At 43.6% G+C, this 16106-nt stretch overlaps 1 protein-coding gene and 1 non-coding gene across 4 annotated transcripts; one reads left to right on the top strand and one right to left on the bottom strand.

The window, feature by feature from the left end:
• The first annotated feature begins 2936 nt into the window (after positions 1-2936).
• On the top strand, positions 2937-15573 carry LOC130524058 (protein kinase C delta type-like). Of its 3 annotated transcripts, XM_057029770.1 has the most exons (18): positions 2948-3092; positions 4814-4952; positions 9041-9173; positions 9268-9540; positions 10833-11001; positions 11559-11590; positions 11675-11760; positions 11975-12104; positions 12199-12299; positions 12387-12471; positions 12610-12728; positions 13083-13256; positions 13349-13440; positions 13530-13592; positions 13680-13818; positions 14002-14190; positions 14517-14645; positions 14757-15573. In XM_057029770.1, exons 3-18 carry the CDS (start codon positions 9065-9067, stop codon positions 14913-14915), a joined length of 2049 nt encoding a protein of 682 aa, XP_056885750.1. In that variant the 5' UTR covers positions 2948-3092; positions 4814-4952; positions 9041-9064; the 3' UTR covers positions 14916-15573. The 3 variants fall into 3 exon arrangements, with proteins under 3 accessions (XP_056885751.1, XP_056885749.1, XP_056885750.1); XM_057029771.1 differs by lacking the exon at positions 4814-4952 and having other exon boundaries at positions 2937-3092; positions 12613-12728; XM_057029769.1 differs by lacking the exon at positions 4814-4952 and having other exon boundaries at positions 2937-3092.
• trnae-cuc (transfer RNA glutamic acid (anticodon CUC)) lies at positions 9586-9657 on the bottom strand. Its single transcript has one exon. It is a non-coding gene; the product is annotated as a tRNA-Glu (tRNA).
• Positions 15574-16106: the final 533 nt, after the last annotated feature.

Here is a 16106-nt window from a genome sequence, read left to right as displayed (position 1 = left end):
GAGGGCAACACATACAAACACCAGCAGCGTTATGTGCGTCATTGGCCTGAAGTTTAATGTACAGAACTCTCAGAAATCCACGCATTTTATTGATTTAAAATAAATTGTTTGATCCTAATTTTAAGTCAAATGAAAATGAAGTATTTGTTTGCAGCCAGAGGGAATGAGGAGTAGACAGCCACTCTTTGATGTAGATTCTTGATCTCCCAGCCGCAGTCAGACTGTGGGGTAACACGAGCCCCTTTTGGATAAGTTAATTAGTTATACCAAAGATGCGTACACCACCAAAACAGCCAGACAGCAGCAGACCATGACTAGGGAAGCAGAGCCTGTCATGAAAATTTAAGGACAGAGTGACTGCACAAAACACTTTGACCTAATTCTCTGTATTTCAGATACGACTGCTAAGTGAAGCGAAGCAGGACTGATCTGATTGGCTTTAAAGGAAAGGACAGAGGGTGTGGGTTTGTTTTGTTATTACCAGGACAGCACGCTTAACTATAGCCAATTATACTCGCTCACTGATCAACGTGGCCGCTAAGATCAAGACCAGCAAATGTTTCCCAGTTGGGGAAAAAAGGAATAGATTTCATGTCAGTCAAATGGCAGAACATAAAACAATTCAGGTTGTTCCACATAAGTGATCTCTGGGGTGTCAGTGGCACAATATTTGAACTAACAAGAGAGAGGGAGTGAAATTTCCTTCAGGCACCTGACCGCTGCACATCTTTTCCCAGTAAAAAAGCCAAGCACGCACCCTTCAGCACAGCGCGATGAAAGCCTGTATGTCTCAGCCGACAGCCTTTTATGTTCAGTTTCAGTATCGTCACAAGAAGGGAACTGGCATTTCCTTGAACACAGGATTAGTTCAGAGGTCATGTTCGTCACCCTGCAACGGCAAAAAAAAAAGCAAATACTTCCATGATCTGAACATTATCCAGGTAGAGCCTCCACGAAAGCTGTTGGGAGGTAAACACCCAGTCAAAGTGATAACCTTAATTTGTTTATCCATGGGAGAACCAGTTACACAGTTATAAGTGATATCATAAAACTATTGTGGTAATCTGACGTTTTACAACATTACAAGTCAGGGTACAGGAACCTTTACGGTTTTATTAATGCTTTCCCGACAGCACGTGGGGGTTATTTCAGTGTAGAGCTGAAGTTACTTGTGTTGATTCATGAATAAGGAAAAAGGAAGTGAGAACAAGCAAAAGCGACGGAAGAAGATTGAAAACAGGACATTTTGAAGAAGGCAGATTGATTCTCCTGCATGTCTCATGATGAAAGGACCGTTTTTCTCCTAATTTCAGGATGTTCGCGGCCTCCCAGCCAGTCTGTCTGCTCCTCTCATCAGCCGCAGACAACACCAGTGAAGTCAGCAAAGTTGCAAAAATAATAAGCAGTCAAAGTGAATTCCGACAAGCTCCAGAGACCTTTGTGTGTTTCCGGAACACTTCACGGAAAAACTGATTGAGTCACCGGTACGTAACTGGTGACATCAGACTGGTGTGTTTGTTCCTGATGGCACGAGATTTTGCTTGCTCATATCAGGGAGATTTCATGTAGTACCTGTTGAACCTGAGTGCCCAGGCTGAATGAAAAGCAATGAATACGTGAGCTGGTCACCCAAGTATGAACCTGTCACAGCTGCTGCAGTTGAGGCGATTGAGTTTGGATGGGTGGAATTTCTTTTTGTGCAACTTGCCAGATAATAAAATAAAGTACATCCAGGCAGGCCATGGTTGTAATGGTGCTGTGTACCTAAAGAATAAGGCAGGTTGTGATGCTACATGGCATGACAGAATATTATGTTTGTTTTCAGATCAGTATAGATTGGCTCCATCCAGCCGAGCCACTGTTACCTATACATCACACCCTTCCAGAGGCTATAAATAGCCCTGTAGGACCTGTCGCCTTCTAAACTTTCCAGCTCACTTCTTATATCCATGGAGTTTTTGGTGGGTGGGGGCTGGTGACTCAGCACCACGTGGACCTCTGTGCTTTGTGTGGGAGAGCTGGAGCGGGAGTGTTTAGGTGCTACGGGCAGAGCCGGTATAGAAATGCAAAGGCCAGTTGGAACATAAACACTGCAATGATTTTCTAATTTACTGCCCTCATTAAATGAATGTGTGAAGTAAATCTGTGTGTGTGTGTGTGTGTGTGTGTGTGCGTGAGTAGAGATTCAAATTCAGAATACCTGAAGCAAACGCCAAGTTCAGGGAGTGGCAACAGCAACTGGAAATACAGGGGACAGACACACACACTCTGACACACGCAAACCAGTCCAGCCTCCCTAGTCCTGATACTAAATTTTCATTAGCCAAAACCAGGTTAATATGTTCTGTGCCTAGTGGGAAGATCAAGTTTAAATAGCTTTCCCACACCTGCAAAACAAAATATAACTCAAATATTTACAGAGTTTCTACTTAATGTGGGATAAATGTGTGTATGAGGGTGTAACATGATTGTGTAGTGACGTTTTTTAATAGAAGCTGATGAGATTAGTAACAAATGTGTGTGTTTCCGATGCATCCGTCTTCCTCTACGTGACTTGAAACTTTTGTAGATTTTTACTCTTGACCATGTTCTAATGTTGACAACTATATTGCGCCTCAATACTAAATAAAAAAATATTCGCATTGTAAAGAAAGCAAAGTCATTTTAAAATAAAATCAATGAAAAGCAACCCCGGGCTGATATACTTTAACCTCAGATTAACACCTGCTGAATCCAAATCATTAGCAAACGCTTTTATGTGCCGGCGTCATTAAAGTTGAAGATAAGTCAAGAGTCGTTTTCGTCTTCCAAAGCATTCCTGGAGACTGTCGTTCCACGCGCTTTTCCATTCGGCCGTTCGCGCGCACCGGGCTGGGATTTCACCTGGATGACGTCACACGGCGACCCGGCCCCGCGCGCCGCCATATAGACGCAGCGGCTGCGCGGACTCGTGGAAAGAGACGCGCGGCGGCCGCCTGGAACACTTCACTTCCTTAATCTGAGCGTTTCGAAGGCGAACCTCCGGAAAAGCCGCGGTTCGGAGTGCAAAACCGGGTCCCACCGACAAGCCTTTTCCCTGCTCGGCGGCAGAAGTAAGTTTGTGCGGGAGCGCTTCAAGTTGTTCGCTGCGGGAAGTGCGTGAGGTTGCTGGAAAGTTGAGGGAGCGACACTGGTTACCGCCTCGGGGACCGAGGGACGACTTTAATGGCTTCTGAACGGACTTTTTGGGTCCGTTTTTGGCCTCATCCAGATGCAAACGTCTACCGCAAACCTCGGCTGACATCGCAGGTGCCGCAAATTTCCGTCCCGGGTCAGAGGTTATTGTTGGATGGCTTAAGGATTCAATTTGGCCGCCTATGTTATTAAAGGTCGGCAGAACTAAAAACAGTGCAGATGTGTCAGAGACCGAGTGAAGTCAACGGTCATTTATGGAAGCACAAGCTCATCAAGATCCCTGTTAAAACGCTCTAACCTCAAATTGGAATTGGTTTCGGTTCGTGCAAAAACGTTTTTAAGTTTAAGCATGTTTTGATTCATTGTTACTCAAACGCACCTTAATCCAGGCAGGACATTTAAACTGTTTTCCTACAGAAAAACTGACAACAGGTGGAACTACTGGTTTATTACACCTGGTTCACCTAATGTTGGCTCAGCTTGTCGTTCAGAGCCACAAATACTGATGATGATTAACTTGGCCTGCACTCACTGGCTGACATTAGTCATCTTTAGGGAGATTTCTATATGCTTCTGTGTCAGACTCAGCAGCAGCACCAACAGTGCTTCTGCAGAGGGAAGTGTGTCTCCACAGAGGTGTAACACAAAATGCTGCACCTTTGTCAATCAGTCCCCTTGAGAAAGATGGATCAATTGATTCTCCATTAAAGCCTTACAATGGATGCCAGGTAGGTCCAGGAATTGTGAGCTTCGGGTTTTGCCTTGTGTAACGTCTGTGCTGTTTATCACCTTTCCCGAGGGGGTCTGTATGATGACTGATGGAACCTCCCACATTCTTAAAACACAATGCGGTCGCAGCAACAAAAACAAGCTGGCGGCTGACAGTTGGGAGGCTGTTGCAAGCATGTTACACACTCCGGTGGTTTCAAACTGATTCAATAGATCTGATTAAATAGCTGCATGTGCAACCCAAGGATAGAGTGGAATGCATTAAAATATTTTGCAAAAGTTTCAGCGGCGCGCCACACGTCACCACTGTATCTGTGCAGTGCTGAGGCTGCCCTGTGAGCGGTGTTGCTGTAGCAGCAGACGAGCTGAATCGGTTGCTAGGTGATATTAGCAGAGCCTTTAAATGCGCAAACAGACATTGTAGCAACTGTAATCTTATTCCGAGAGAGTGCACTTAAATGAGTGATCATATAATCATGGCTGCAGAGTTGTATATCCATTAGCAAGTGTTAGCATCCAGCTTATTGAACTATTTTCCGGATGTACGCTCTGCTTAGCTTGGTTTATTCTTCAGTTAAGATCTGCTCTAAACCTCCAGCAGTGCTGCTACGTCAACTCATACTGTGCTAAAGTGTTATGTGCATGATTATAACCTTGGTAACCAAGTCATGGACAGAGACATCTCTATGGACTACAGATATGTATTTTGAAGATTATCTACATTTTGGTTTAGTTGTAGAGGCAGTAACATAATTTAACACCAACAGTATCAAAAAAAAAGCACAAGAACGATCCAGTAGTTCAAAAATGTGACTTTTTTGTTCAAGCGCCTGCTGTGGCTGTAGTAGTCATTTGTCTCACTGCATGTGTTTGGTCTCTTTTGCCACCTTTCTCTGTCTCACTGTCACAGCTGCAGCCCTCCTGCTGGTTTATTCAGCCCTTAGTTGAGCCTGAATGGCACACAAATGCAGAAATGTACACCACTGTCCATGCACATGCTGAGGCGATGTTTTCCTGCTCACAATGATCTGCATTAAGGTCAAATCAAGGTAGAATCTAAAATTAAAGTCCCCATTTATCACTGAAATGTATATCAACGACTCCCTTTTGACCTTGCACCAGAAAACCTGAGCTCTGTCCACATTATTCTTCACTTTTTTCCCGCTTTCACTGTAAGCTGCTACGTGTGTATGAGTAGCACAGAATTAAACAATAACCTGGTATCCATTGTTTTCTGTTTAAATACAGGTATTGTGGCTCTTTCCATAATGTACACGCATATCTGTGTCATGTTGGAGGCAGGTTCAACATTAACTTAGTTCACTAAATATAAGCCAAACTGGTCTCCATGGAGATCCATAAAAGGTTGCTTTGTTCAAAGTTTAGTCTGTATGCTAATATGAAATTTTCATCACTTGCATCCTTTTCGTTGTCTTTCACTCAAAGTATGCAATGTTAATTTAGCTAAAATGAACTATATTACATTAAAGATCGTTACTTTACGGTCACAAGCTTTACGTCAGATGTTGCCTCTGCACAGAAATCAGTAGGCAGTTTTGTTTGTCGAATATATGCAGTCGGTGGCGTTCTTGACTTAATGTTCGTCATTTTATGTCGACGTTTGCAAAAAGATCTCTGCATAAATACAGCTGTTTACTTTGTGTGAGTCCAGTATGTGTCAGGCAAGGAAAATGAGACTCCTGATGATAAACGGGGTCAGCACGAACACTCTTTTCCATCGCCATTGTTCGATTTCCAGTCCGAATAGGCAGCCATCATAAAGAGGGTTTTCATAATGTTAGACGGGGTTATTAACGCTGCCTCGGTGAATGTGAGCACACTTCATGAGGTTCATCATGATTGCGTGGAGCCTGTTTGCTCAGCTGTTTTTAACCACACTGACTAGCTGAGCTCCAGACGGGTTCTTCTGGGTCTCTCTTTGACCTTTGTGGCTTTTACTTGACCTTGAAGTCCTCTCTTTGCCACTGTCTGTCTAGCAGAGGACAGAGAATGGGCTGATGTACAAACTGTCTTGCAGTCGTCTAACCAAGTGTTTTCTGACCAGGATAGGTACAAAATCTGCTTTTCATTTAAATGAATGTGTTTCTTATCATTATTTATTCATGAAATTAAAGTGGATGAAATCAGTATTTGTTATCAGATGTGTTCTCAATGTAGTAGTTTCCTTCCTACCTACCTTAGTTCATCTGTCACAGGTTTGGAAAGGATTGAAGTTTCTCTGGAATAATGTGCAGTAAATGTAGATAAAACCATTTTTACTCCATTTCAAATGAAAAGCCTTCGGATTCAGTGGTCAGAAAGCTCATCATTGCCTTTGCTGTACAGATTTATCCAGAATACTGCAGAAAGCTTCATCATCTGTAATGTTTGCATACTTGAAAAAGCAACAAATTGGGTCTAATCAGTTCCACTGATGCCTGGAGCATCACAACAGATATTTTTGAGTCATCATTTTTATGGAAAAACAAACACATGCACTCCCTGAAACTTAAGCAGCCAAATGGAATCCAGCCATCTACAGCTGCTTGATTATGCAGCCGGGGATTTCCTTGACTGGCCACATTTTCCATTTATATCTTGTTTCAATAATACAAAATAGCTATTAAATTAAAAAAAAAAAAAAAAAAAAAAAACTCCGAACATGGTGACATGTAATGTGGAAAATCTAACATTTCCTTCATTGTTTTCACAGTCCTCATTTATTGGGACCTCAGAACAATCTGTCTGGAAGAATAAATTAAAACAAGGAGGGAGAAAAGTAGAACAATCCAGCTAAAATATCCAGCTAAAAGACCTCACCTGAATAGCAAGATCTGAAAAAAACAAACAACTGGGCGGTGAAATGTCTGGAATGCAACATCTAATGGGAGTTTATCAAGGCACCATCAGTACTGACCCGACTTCACACTTCTGTCAATTTTGTTTTGTTATTTTGTAGTTGTGGAATCCCGCCTGTCCAACATCGTGAATCTATTATCGGGATAATGTGATGAAACTGTGAAATTGCCCCCGTCAGTGTTCAGGTCTGTGATACAAGGTTCCCAGACAGAGGCTCCCTGACCTGCTGGACCTGCCCGTTCACTTCTTCCACTGTAACACCTCCATTAGTCAAAGACATTCTTTTGACCTGTTTTGCATCAGTGAGCTTGCTTTGCCTGTCCCCTATAACTGTCGTCCATCATCATTCAAAACTGCCAGCATCATGAATGTTGATGTCTGACACCGGGATGTGATGATTGAATACTGGTAGTTGGTGGAGTCAAATGCATGGATTGTTACGGCCTCGACTCCAGAAATGTGGCAAAGCTAATGTGTTGTTTGCATGCCAGAGATAATGACATTTAATAACATGTTCCAGTCTAATGTAACACAGTTACACACACACACACACACACACACACACACACACACACACACGCACACACACACAGAGTTGTGATTTTCTGGAACCTTCGTTCTGCCCCTGGCAAAAGCTCACAAACTGGATTTAATCATTTCTCTGAAACCTTATGAAGGTAAAGCTACAGCTTTAATGCTTCTGCATGCTGTTTGCCGGCCTGCCTCACTTCTTACCCAGGTTTACTCGCCCACCCCTTAACCCACTTGTATGTGCTCATTTTTTCCACTCTCTCTGGGGAAACAAGGCTCTTTTTGTATGTACCAAAGCCCGGCTGCCAATGTGTGCCTGTGTTTAAAAAAGTAATTTATCCATACTTGTCTTAATAGCATTTGGAGAACAACTAAAGGATTTGTCAACACCCGTGTGAACTCTTCCTTCCAACGCAGACGCCACATCCTGAGGCTGATCGTATCAAGGATTTTCATCCTGCTGCGCATGTTAATACAATGTCACACATTCACACCTGAGGGACCCTCACACTAACACGTTGTACTGCTACGCTGCCTCATTTTAAGATTAAAAAAAAAGCAGGAACACATGCTTCCCTGGCAGGTACAGGCGTCTTTAGGACAATACTGCCCTGTCTCCCAGATTCAATATTCCATGTCACTCCCTGCTCAAGCGGTCCGGATCAGGAGGCACATACATGTGTGTCACAGCACGCAGTCACTGGGGACCTCATGATGTTTGCCATAAGCCGAGCATGAGCACAAACAGGGCTTAAGTCTTCATGAATGAATGATTATTGCAGCAGGAACCGTTCTGTGGCTGTTTGCACGCTGGGAGAGTTGCGTCCTATAGCCGGATCACAGGATGACGGTGTTTCACATTTTACTTACCCAGTCATGGTGGTGATGACCAAATCTGAAGCAAGTTTCAAAGTAACATCTTTGAGGAAATGTGAACAGCATCAGCTTCACTTAGGGATACTTTTTGTATAAATAAAAAAAAACAAAGGCAGGAAATTACATCATTGTCTTTACAACTGACTCGTGGTTTTTGCGTAATAGAACTGACTGTGGTCAACGCCTTTGTCTCGTAACAGAAAGGTACTGGTTTGATTGAGATGGACACAAGGTTACATGTTCTCCCGGTGTCTGTGTGGGTTCCTCCCAGAGCCCAAAGACATCCTAGCTTGATTGGAGGTTCTGAATTTCCAGTGGCTGCTAGGCTAGAATCCAGGACCTTCCCCTATGACCCTGATTTTTAACCCCGAATGGATGAATTTATGGAAAAACTGATCTTATGAGATGCGTTTCTGAGGGAGATTCACGAGTGTCAAACAGTTTTTTTAGAGTTTCATCTTTCATCGTTTAATACATTTTTGCTGCGTTATCTGCTGATTTTGTGTAAATTGTAAACAAGATTAGGTTATAATGACATGCTCCTTTCTGGAAAGGCGTTTTTGGGGTTATTGCAAGTGTAGCTGTTTTCATTTCATTTCTGTGTCATTCGCTCATCTATGTGCTCAGTTTGGAATTACCAGACATAGGCAGGTTGTCTCCAAAATTGTCTGGACTTGGAAACTTTTAACAACTGAAGTTCCTGTTCCATTACCACAGAATGTCCTGCTTCCTTCTCTCTTTTTGTGCAGCACTCTAAGAGTGTGTGTGTGTGTGTATGTGTCTGTGTGAGAGAGTGTGTGTGAGAGAGTGTGTGAGAGAGTGTGTGTGAGAGAGTGTGTGAGAATGTTCTAAATGTGTCTCTGTCTTCCAGGTAATCTTTAGGTGAGTGGTCAATATGGCACCCTTCCTGCGCATCGCCTTAAATGCTTATAAGATGGGTGACCTCCCTCCACTGTCTGAGCCTCCCATCTGTGCTATCAAGATGAAGGAGTCTGTCAGCACAGGTATGGAACCCTCATGTCAGGCCTTGAATTCTGTCTATCAACATCTTCATCTTGGCTCGTGCAGGTAAATTACAAATTCAGTCTTGTTTCTCAGAACGAGGGAAGACCTTAGTCCAGAGGAAGCCCACCATGTTTCCACCCTGGCAATCAACTTTCGATGCCCACATTTACGAGGGGCGGGTGCTGGAAGTGATCCTAATGCAGAACACCGAGGAGCCTCTGGCCAAGGCGACGCTGGGTGTGTCTGTACTGGCAGAAAGCTGCAAAAAATCCAAGACCAATAGTCAACCAGAGGTCTGGGTGGACCTTCACCCCTCGGGGCAGGTCCTCTTTGCTGTGCAGTTCTTCTTGGAAGACAGCGATACAGGTAAATGTCCTTAGAAGTGTAAATAATGTTTAGATAAAAAACACGTTCCCTGACCGGGAATCGAACCCGGGCCGCGGCGGTGAGAGCGCCGAATCCTAACCACTAGACCACCAGGGAATGTTGACGGCACGCCCCAGTAATGCGAGTAACACCATTTGCCCCTCCTTCAGTTTCAAGTTGGCAAAGAAACTTTCTTTAAGGTGGACATGTAATGCCCTCTACTGGCAAGTACTTTAACCTTCCTTGCTGTAGGAGGCACAATTTTACATGTCAGCTGGTGTGGAATTGTCGTACTTGAGCAAACCTCTCTGTAGTAAAGTTCTTGCTTTCTGCTACTTTAACCCTTAAGTCAAAGCTCAGTCTGTTTGCTGGAGACATATCTCTTGCTGAGCTTGTTAGCTTATAGGTGTGGCCCATGTCAAGTTTATCTTTGAGTTTCTCAAGTCTTCTTAGGCAGCCACAAGCATATAGTGTTTGGAATCGTATTTCTGCCTTTATTTGCTTAATAAAGTAGAGAGAGAGAGGCTTAATGGTTTGGATGAGATTGGGGGGGGGGGGGGGGGGCGGTTAGTAGCAGCACTGTTGGGATTAGAGGGGAGGTAGTGTAATGTCATAAAGGGGCTCTATCAGCTCCCTCCCACACAGCCTTTCTGAAAGCAGCCTGCAGTATTTTTAGGCACGTGTGAACGGGCCTTAGCGCCGTCTGCCTCCCCCGTCCCTGTTAGCCGTCTGGCCCTCTGTCTCACTCCCACTTTCCTGGCCCGGCTCACTGAAGTGTCATCCAAACATAAACATCTGTCAGACGGATGGCAGAGAGGAAGTTAACTTATCTCTGGCCTCATCATTTTTCCAAAGGTTTTCCTTGTGTGTCACTTGTCTCCTTAGCAGCTACTGTTTTTCTGCCCCCTCCCCACCTCCCCCCGATTCTTGAAGGGTCTCTGCCCATTGGTTTACCTCTCACACCTCTTTTCTCTGCCTGTTGTGACATTTGACCCCAACCAGTTGACTTGCGTCAGTGGGACCTGCTTATCCAAGATGGCATTTTTTTCTTTGTGTAGCCGTGGCCCCTTTCTCAGGCTAATGGGGCTCTGAATTCTTTGTGGTTGTAACAGATGACTGGTCCAGATCCTTTTGGGGCTTTAATTTCACTGTGCATTTAAAGGTAGATTACAGTAAGAAAATGCATTTTAAAAACATTTTTGCTCTACAAAGCTGCCACAGTGTTCCAGCAAAACGGAAGAAAAGGAAATATAAAATTTGTTGTTTATTTGTTTAAATTTGGTGTTTATCAGCTGCCAGTAAGTCATCCACAAGGGTTATTCTTGAGGATGGAGTCACAACCCTCAACAGGAGGAGAGGAGCCTTCAAGCAGCCAAAGATTCATTTAATGAGGAACCACCAGTTCACCGCCACCTTCTTTGCCCAGCCCACCTTCTGCTCCGTCTGCAAAGAATTTCTATGGTAAGAGTCCTACCGTTTGTGGCCTTATGATGTTGTTGTTGTTGTTGTTGTTGTTGTTGTTGTTGTGTTCACACAGAGAGTTGACTTTGACGTCCATCATCTTTCCAGCGCAGAAAAGACACTGTGATGGTAATTTCCAGTTATAAGAAGACAGTTTTTACTCTACATTGTTATTACCGTCAGCTGTGTTTATATTTAGAAGCCGCTGGCATAGCTTTAATAATTACACACCATTTGTGCTGTCACACACTGTGTGTTTGGTAAAATAACAAATGGGCAAAAATATCAGTTAACCAATAAAAGCATGCCAGCCCTCCCAAGAGAGATTTCGAAAGCCCAATTAGTTGCAGCTCCAGCGTTCCCAGAGGAGCGATCTGCGGGGGGAGTTGGAAATAGTCGAAACAACAGTATTGCCACTATTATGAGAATGAGTCACTGTCTCAGGAAAACCCACACGGCCTGTCATGTTGTCTTCAAACTTGGTGAACCAGAGCACCTTCAGCTACAGCGTCATCTCTCCTTTACAAAATTATTAATCAACTATTTCTTCTTTTTAGGGGATTCAACAAGCAAGGATACAAGTGCAAGCGTGAGTGTCTCAAACCATCGGTATTTAAAATCACGTTTACCCTCCAGAATGTCTCTAATGTTTTGATTTGCACGTGTCGCCCAGAATGCAATGCAGCGATCCACAAGAGATGCCTCGAAAAAATCATCGGCAAGTGCACTGGAACGGCCACCAACAGCCGCGACACCATGGTAAGTCAAGGAAAGTCTACCGACCTTAGTGCTACCACTCACCTGAAATCCCACTTTTGAACATGTTTCGCACTGATTTAACACCGCAGATGAATTTATTATGTAAGTGATTGGAGCAGGGAGTTTGTATTTTGCTGTAGAATCTTGGCTAAAACGTGCTCTTTGTGGTTATCTTGATTACCTGAAAGCAGCCGTTTCTGTGCCAAACACCTAGTTTCAGAAAGAGCGCTTCAAGATTGACATGCCACACCGCTTCAAGACTCACAACTACAGGAGCCCCACCTTTTGTGACCACTGTGGCAGTCTGCTGTGGGGTCTCTATAAACAGGGCCTTAAATGTGATGGTCAGTGTGATATCATCTAATTAAACATGTTAGATCTATTTTCTCTTTGGCTAATTTACATTCTGCTTTTTTCCTCCACTTTCCTTTTGACCAGAGTGTAGCATGAATGTACACACTTACTGTAAGGAAAAAGTGGCTAATCTGTGTGGCGTCAACCAGAAACTGCTTGCAGAAGCTTTGTCTCAAGTCTCCCAGGTTTGCGCAGTAACAAACTTCTGCTTTGAAGTCCAATTTCTCACAACAAAGGATAATCTGCAATGCATTTATCTGACCAATTTTTAGAAATCTATGAGGAAGTCTGATGAATTCCATCCTGGAGACGTTGACGTCTACCAAGACATATCTAGTGCAACAGTGGGCCCTAGCGGTAAGATGTGCGAAATGCAGCTCACAACACAAGTCCTACTGATGTGCATATTTTTAAAACAGTGGCCTTTGTTGTACAAGTCTGCGAACAGATCCATATGTGTTCACTTCATGCTTGCGAATATGTATGTATATATAGCAGATGAAAAGGTCAAAGGTGACACAAACCCAGTCCCGGTCGCACCACCTCGGCGCGTACACCTCACTATCAACCACCTAGTGTTCCACAAAGTACTGGGCAAAGGAAGCTTTGGCAAGGTAGGACAACACAGTCACATACTGTAAATACAAAGAAACATTTGCAAATTGCACACATTAAATGTAAATGTACCACCTACACTACGATTATTTTCTGTCATAAACTGTTATTGAATAGTGGGAGCTTTGGCTTCACTTTTGTAACGCACAGCCCGGTTGATGTATTTTGCAACAAACTGCAATTTTAAAAAGAGGTACTTTAAATTCCTGACTTGGTCATTTGCACTGCAGCATCTATTTAACACTGATTTAGGTAAATCTAAAAACCAGGCTAATAACCAATGTTGCGTGCCTAACTGCATGGTTGAAAGCTGCCTTGTGGGTACTGAAGACGAATGTTTGCTGACTCTTCAGGTGCTGCTGGCTGAGCTGAAGGGGAAGGGACAGTTCTTTGCTGTCAAGATCCTGAAGAAGGATGTGGTCCTGATGGATGATGATGTGGAGTGCACCATGGTGGAGAAAAGAGTGCTGTCCCTTGCCTGGGAGAACCCTTTCCTCACACACCTCTATTCCACCTTCCAGTCTAAAGTGAGTGCAGGCAGCCAGAGGGGTTGCTGCCTTGAACGCACCTGACAAATGACCTCATATGAAGTCGTTCCTCCCTGTCCTCTGTTGCACAGGAGCATCTCTTCTTTGTCATGGAGTACCTGAATGGAGGTGATCTGATGTTCCACATCCAAGACAAAGGCCGTTTCGACGTCACCAGAGCCACGTAAGGACAGCTGCTGAGTAACACGGTGCAGAACATTAGCCACAGTCATGTTTTTAAAAACAGTGCATTTTCTCTTATGGCTGATGCAGGTTCTATGCTGCTGAGATAACAGTGGGGCTGCAGTTCCTCCATTCTAAAGGAATCATCTATCGGTAACAGCAGATTCTACCTTTGTCTGAAGTCTCCATTTTTTATCTGTGTGCCTGTGTTATGTTTGTGTTCTCTCTGTCTGTCCTCAGAGATCTGAAGCTGGACAATGTGATGCTGGACAAGGATGGACACATTAAGATAGCAGACTTCGGCATGTGCAAGGAAAATGTATTCGGAGACGTGAGAGCTACCACGTTTTGCGGGACACCAGACTATATCGCGCCTGAGGTCAGCTCGATGTCTGTTCACTCCTCAGAATATATTTACTTTGCAGACGTGCACATTGAGTAACATCCCACAGTGGTCATGAGGCGTAATGACAGTGTCTGCAAATGTTGCTAAAGGAAGTCCTCCATCACCACCGTTGTGTGAATAACATCTGGTTTATCTTGTGAAACACTCTCTCAACAGATCCTTCTTGGACAGAAGTACACCTTCTCGGTTGACTGGTGGTCTTTTGGTGTACTGGTATATGAGATGTTGATCGGACAGTCGCCTTTCCAAGGAGATGACGAAGATGAGCTTTTCGATTCCATCAGGACAGACACCCCTCACTACCCTCGATGGATCAGCAAAGAATCCAAGAGCCTGATAGAGCTGGTAAAGTTTCCTTAACGGCTGCTTCCCTCTGTGTTGATGTGCACCTCACATGCTCCCGTCAATAGAAGTCAGTTTGGAAGTTAAATGACAATCAAAACACAAGAAGACTTGAAGCTTTACCGACAGTTATTATGGGACTTTTTATACTGGACTAGCGCCCACCTGATACCATAAACAAGTAGTCTTAGTATAAAAGACATTTGCTCTGTGCAGAGGTATATTGTAAAGATTTAACTGCATTGCTTATAACATACAGCTTGAGTGTTTGCAGGGTATTTATGTGTGCTTAACAGAGATAATCAGATAATATTCTCCTTTTTCCCAAGCTGTTTGAGCGAGACCCAAGTCGCAGGTTAGGTGTGGTGGGAGACATCCGTACACACCCGTTCTTTAGAACCATCAACTGGTCAGCACTGGAAAAGAGAGAGGTGGAGCCTCCGTTCAAGCCCAAAGTGGTAAGAACCAAAGAACTTTCTTCTTCATGTATATTTTTTTATGGCTGCGTTTATTATGATACCACAGTGGGATTTTTAATCACTCTGTAAATCCTGAATTTTCCTTCCCAGAAATCCCCCAGTGACTGCAGCAACTTTGACAGAGAGTTCTTGAATGAGAAGCCTCGACTGTCCCACGGTGACAAGATGCTCATTGACTCCATGGACCAGGCAGCTTTTGCCGGCTTTTCCTTTGTCAACCCCAAACTGGAGCCCTTAATAGGCAAATAAAATGACAGAATACAAGTCCTTCTGGGCTCACAGGCCCAGTAGGACTGGCCAGTGCCTGTAGCGTTCAACTAAAGAGGACCCTTGTCTATTTTACTTTATTCTCACTTGAAATCAAATCTTGCTACAGGTACGAGCCTCACGCGACACACAAGTAGTGCTCAAACTAGTTCCTTTCTCCCATTACGCTCCTCATAGTTAATGCACAGGAGTAAAGTTCACCTGTACGTGTTGGTGTGTTACCACATGCATGAATATGTGTGGGTGGATGCCTATGTTTTATTATTCAATGAATTTTTAGGGTAGGTGGTCTTATTATCTTTCATTAAATCCCTGACTTATTTCTGCAGAGGAATTTTACAACACTGAATGCTGTCTTGAGAAATTGAAGGTTCTCTTATCTTACCTCAGATTCTGGTTTTTAAACAATTAACCCGGTAGCATATTATTGAAACCATTGCACATGTTTTTCCCCGTGGGGGAGGGGTTCTCAGATTTACTGGAAGCATTAAAAGGTACATGTGTTCATAAGTATAAGGATGCTTTGGAGAAAACACAGTAAAAAGTAAGTGCTTATTCGTCATATTACTTGAATGTAGAATTGTAATGTGAAAATATTGATGTATATGTAAAATCGTGAGTCAACTGCCTCTAAATATGAGTAATGGGTGTACTTTTTTTTACTCCTCGTCTTTGTCAACTGATCAAATCGATGCATTGTAAACTCTAAATTATAAATAAATACATTTTAGTAATTTACAAGCATTTGAGTTAAGGCTACCACAAAATATTTTGCTGCCATTGTACAAAGGGGTTTTCGCATAAAAGATCTATTCTAGGCGGTCTCTACTGCCGTCCTGTGGTCAGGTGCTGTAAATGCAGCCTCCGTGCAGCTTGGACAGAGGACACATTCCTGCAGTGCTCACGACCTGTCCTCGTCCCGAAGTCCTCCACATGACAGGACAGCCAAAATAAATCAATAAGGGGACACGAAAGGGCGGCGTGCTGTGGCCATTAAACCCGAGCAAGTTGTTCTGCTGTTTCGCCGCGATGCGAACATTTGTAGATGTTTAAACAAGCGATCCTTCACAATTGTCAAGTTGAAAAGCAGTATTCAACGGACGAACCGGTAAAAATATATTCAGTTGTTTCGCTTTCGAGAACCCCAGTAAGGTTAAAGTCCACTGTTGAAAA

Source organism: Takifugu flavidus, chromosome 4, assembly GCF_003711565.1.
Source record: "Takifugu flavidus isolate HTHZ2018 chromosome 4, ASM371156v2, whole genome shotgun sequence".
In the NCBI taxonomy this organism is placed as follows: Eukaryota; Metazoa; Chordata; class Actinopteri; order Tetraodontiformes; family Tetraodontidae; genus Takifugu; species Takifugu flavidus.
This window is presented reverse-complemented; position numbering and strand designations above follow the sequence as displayed.

Bases quoted from the DNA above. Each gene is read 5' to 3' on its own strand.
- LOC130524058 (XM_057029769.1), top strand. From the start codon at position 9,065: ATGGCACCCTTCCTGCGCATCGCCTTAAATGCTTATAAGATGGGTGAC. The intron at 11,591-11,674 runs GTGAGTGTCTCA...CGTGTCGCCCAG, and splicing joins GCAAGGATACAAGTGCAAGC to AATGCAATGCAGCGATCCAC. The intron at 13,593-13,679 runs GTAACAGCAGAT...GTCTGTCCTCAG, and splicing joins TCTAAAGGAATCATCTATCG to AGATCTGAAGCTGGACAATG.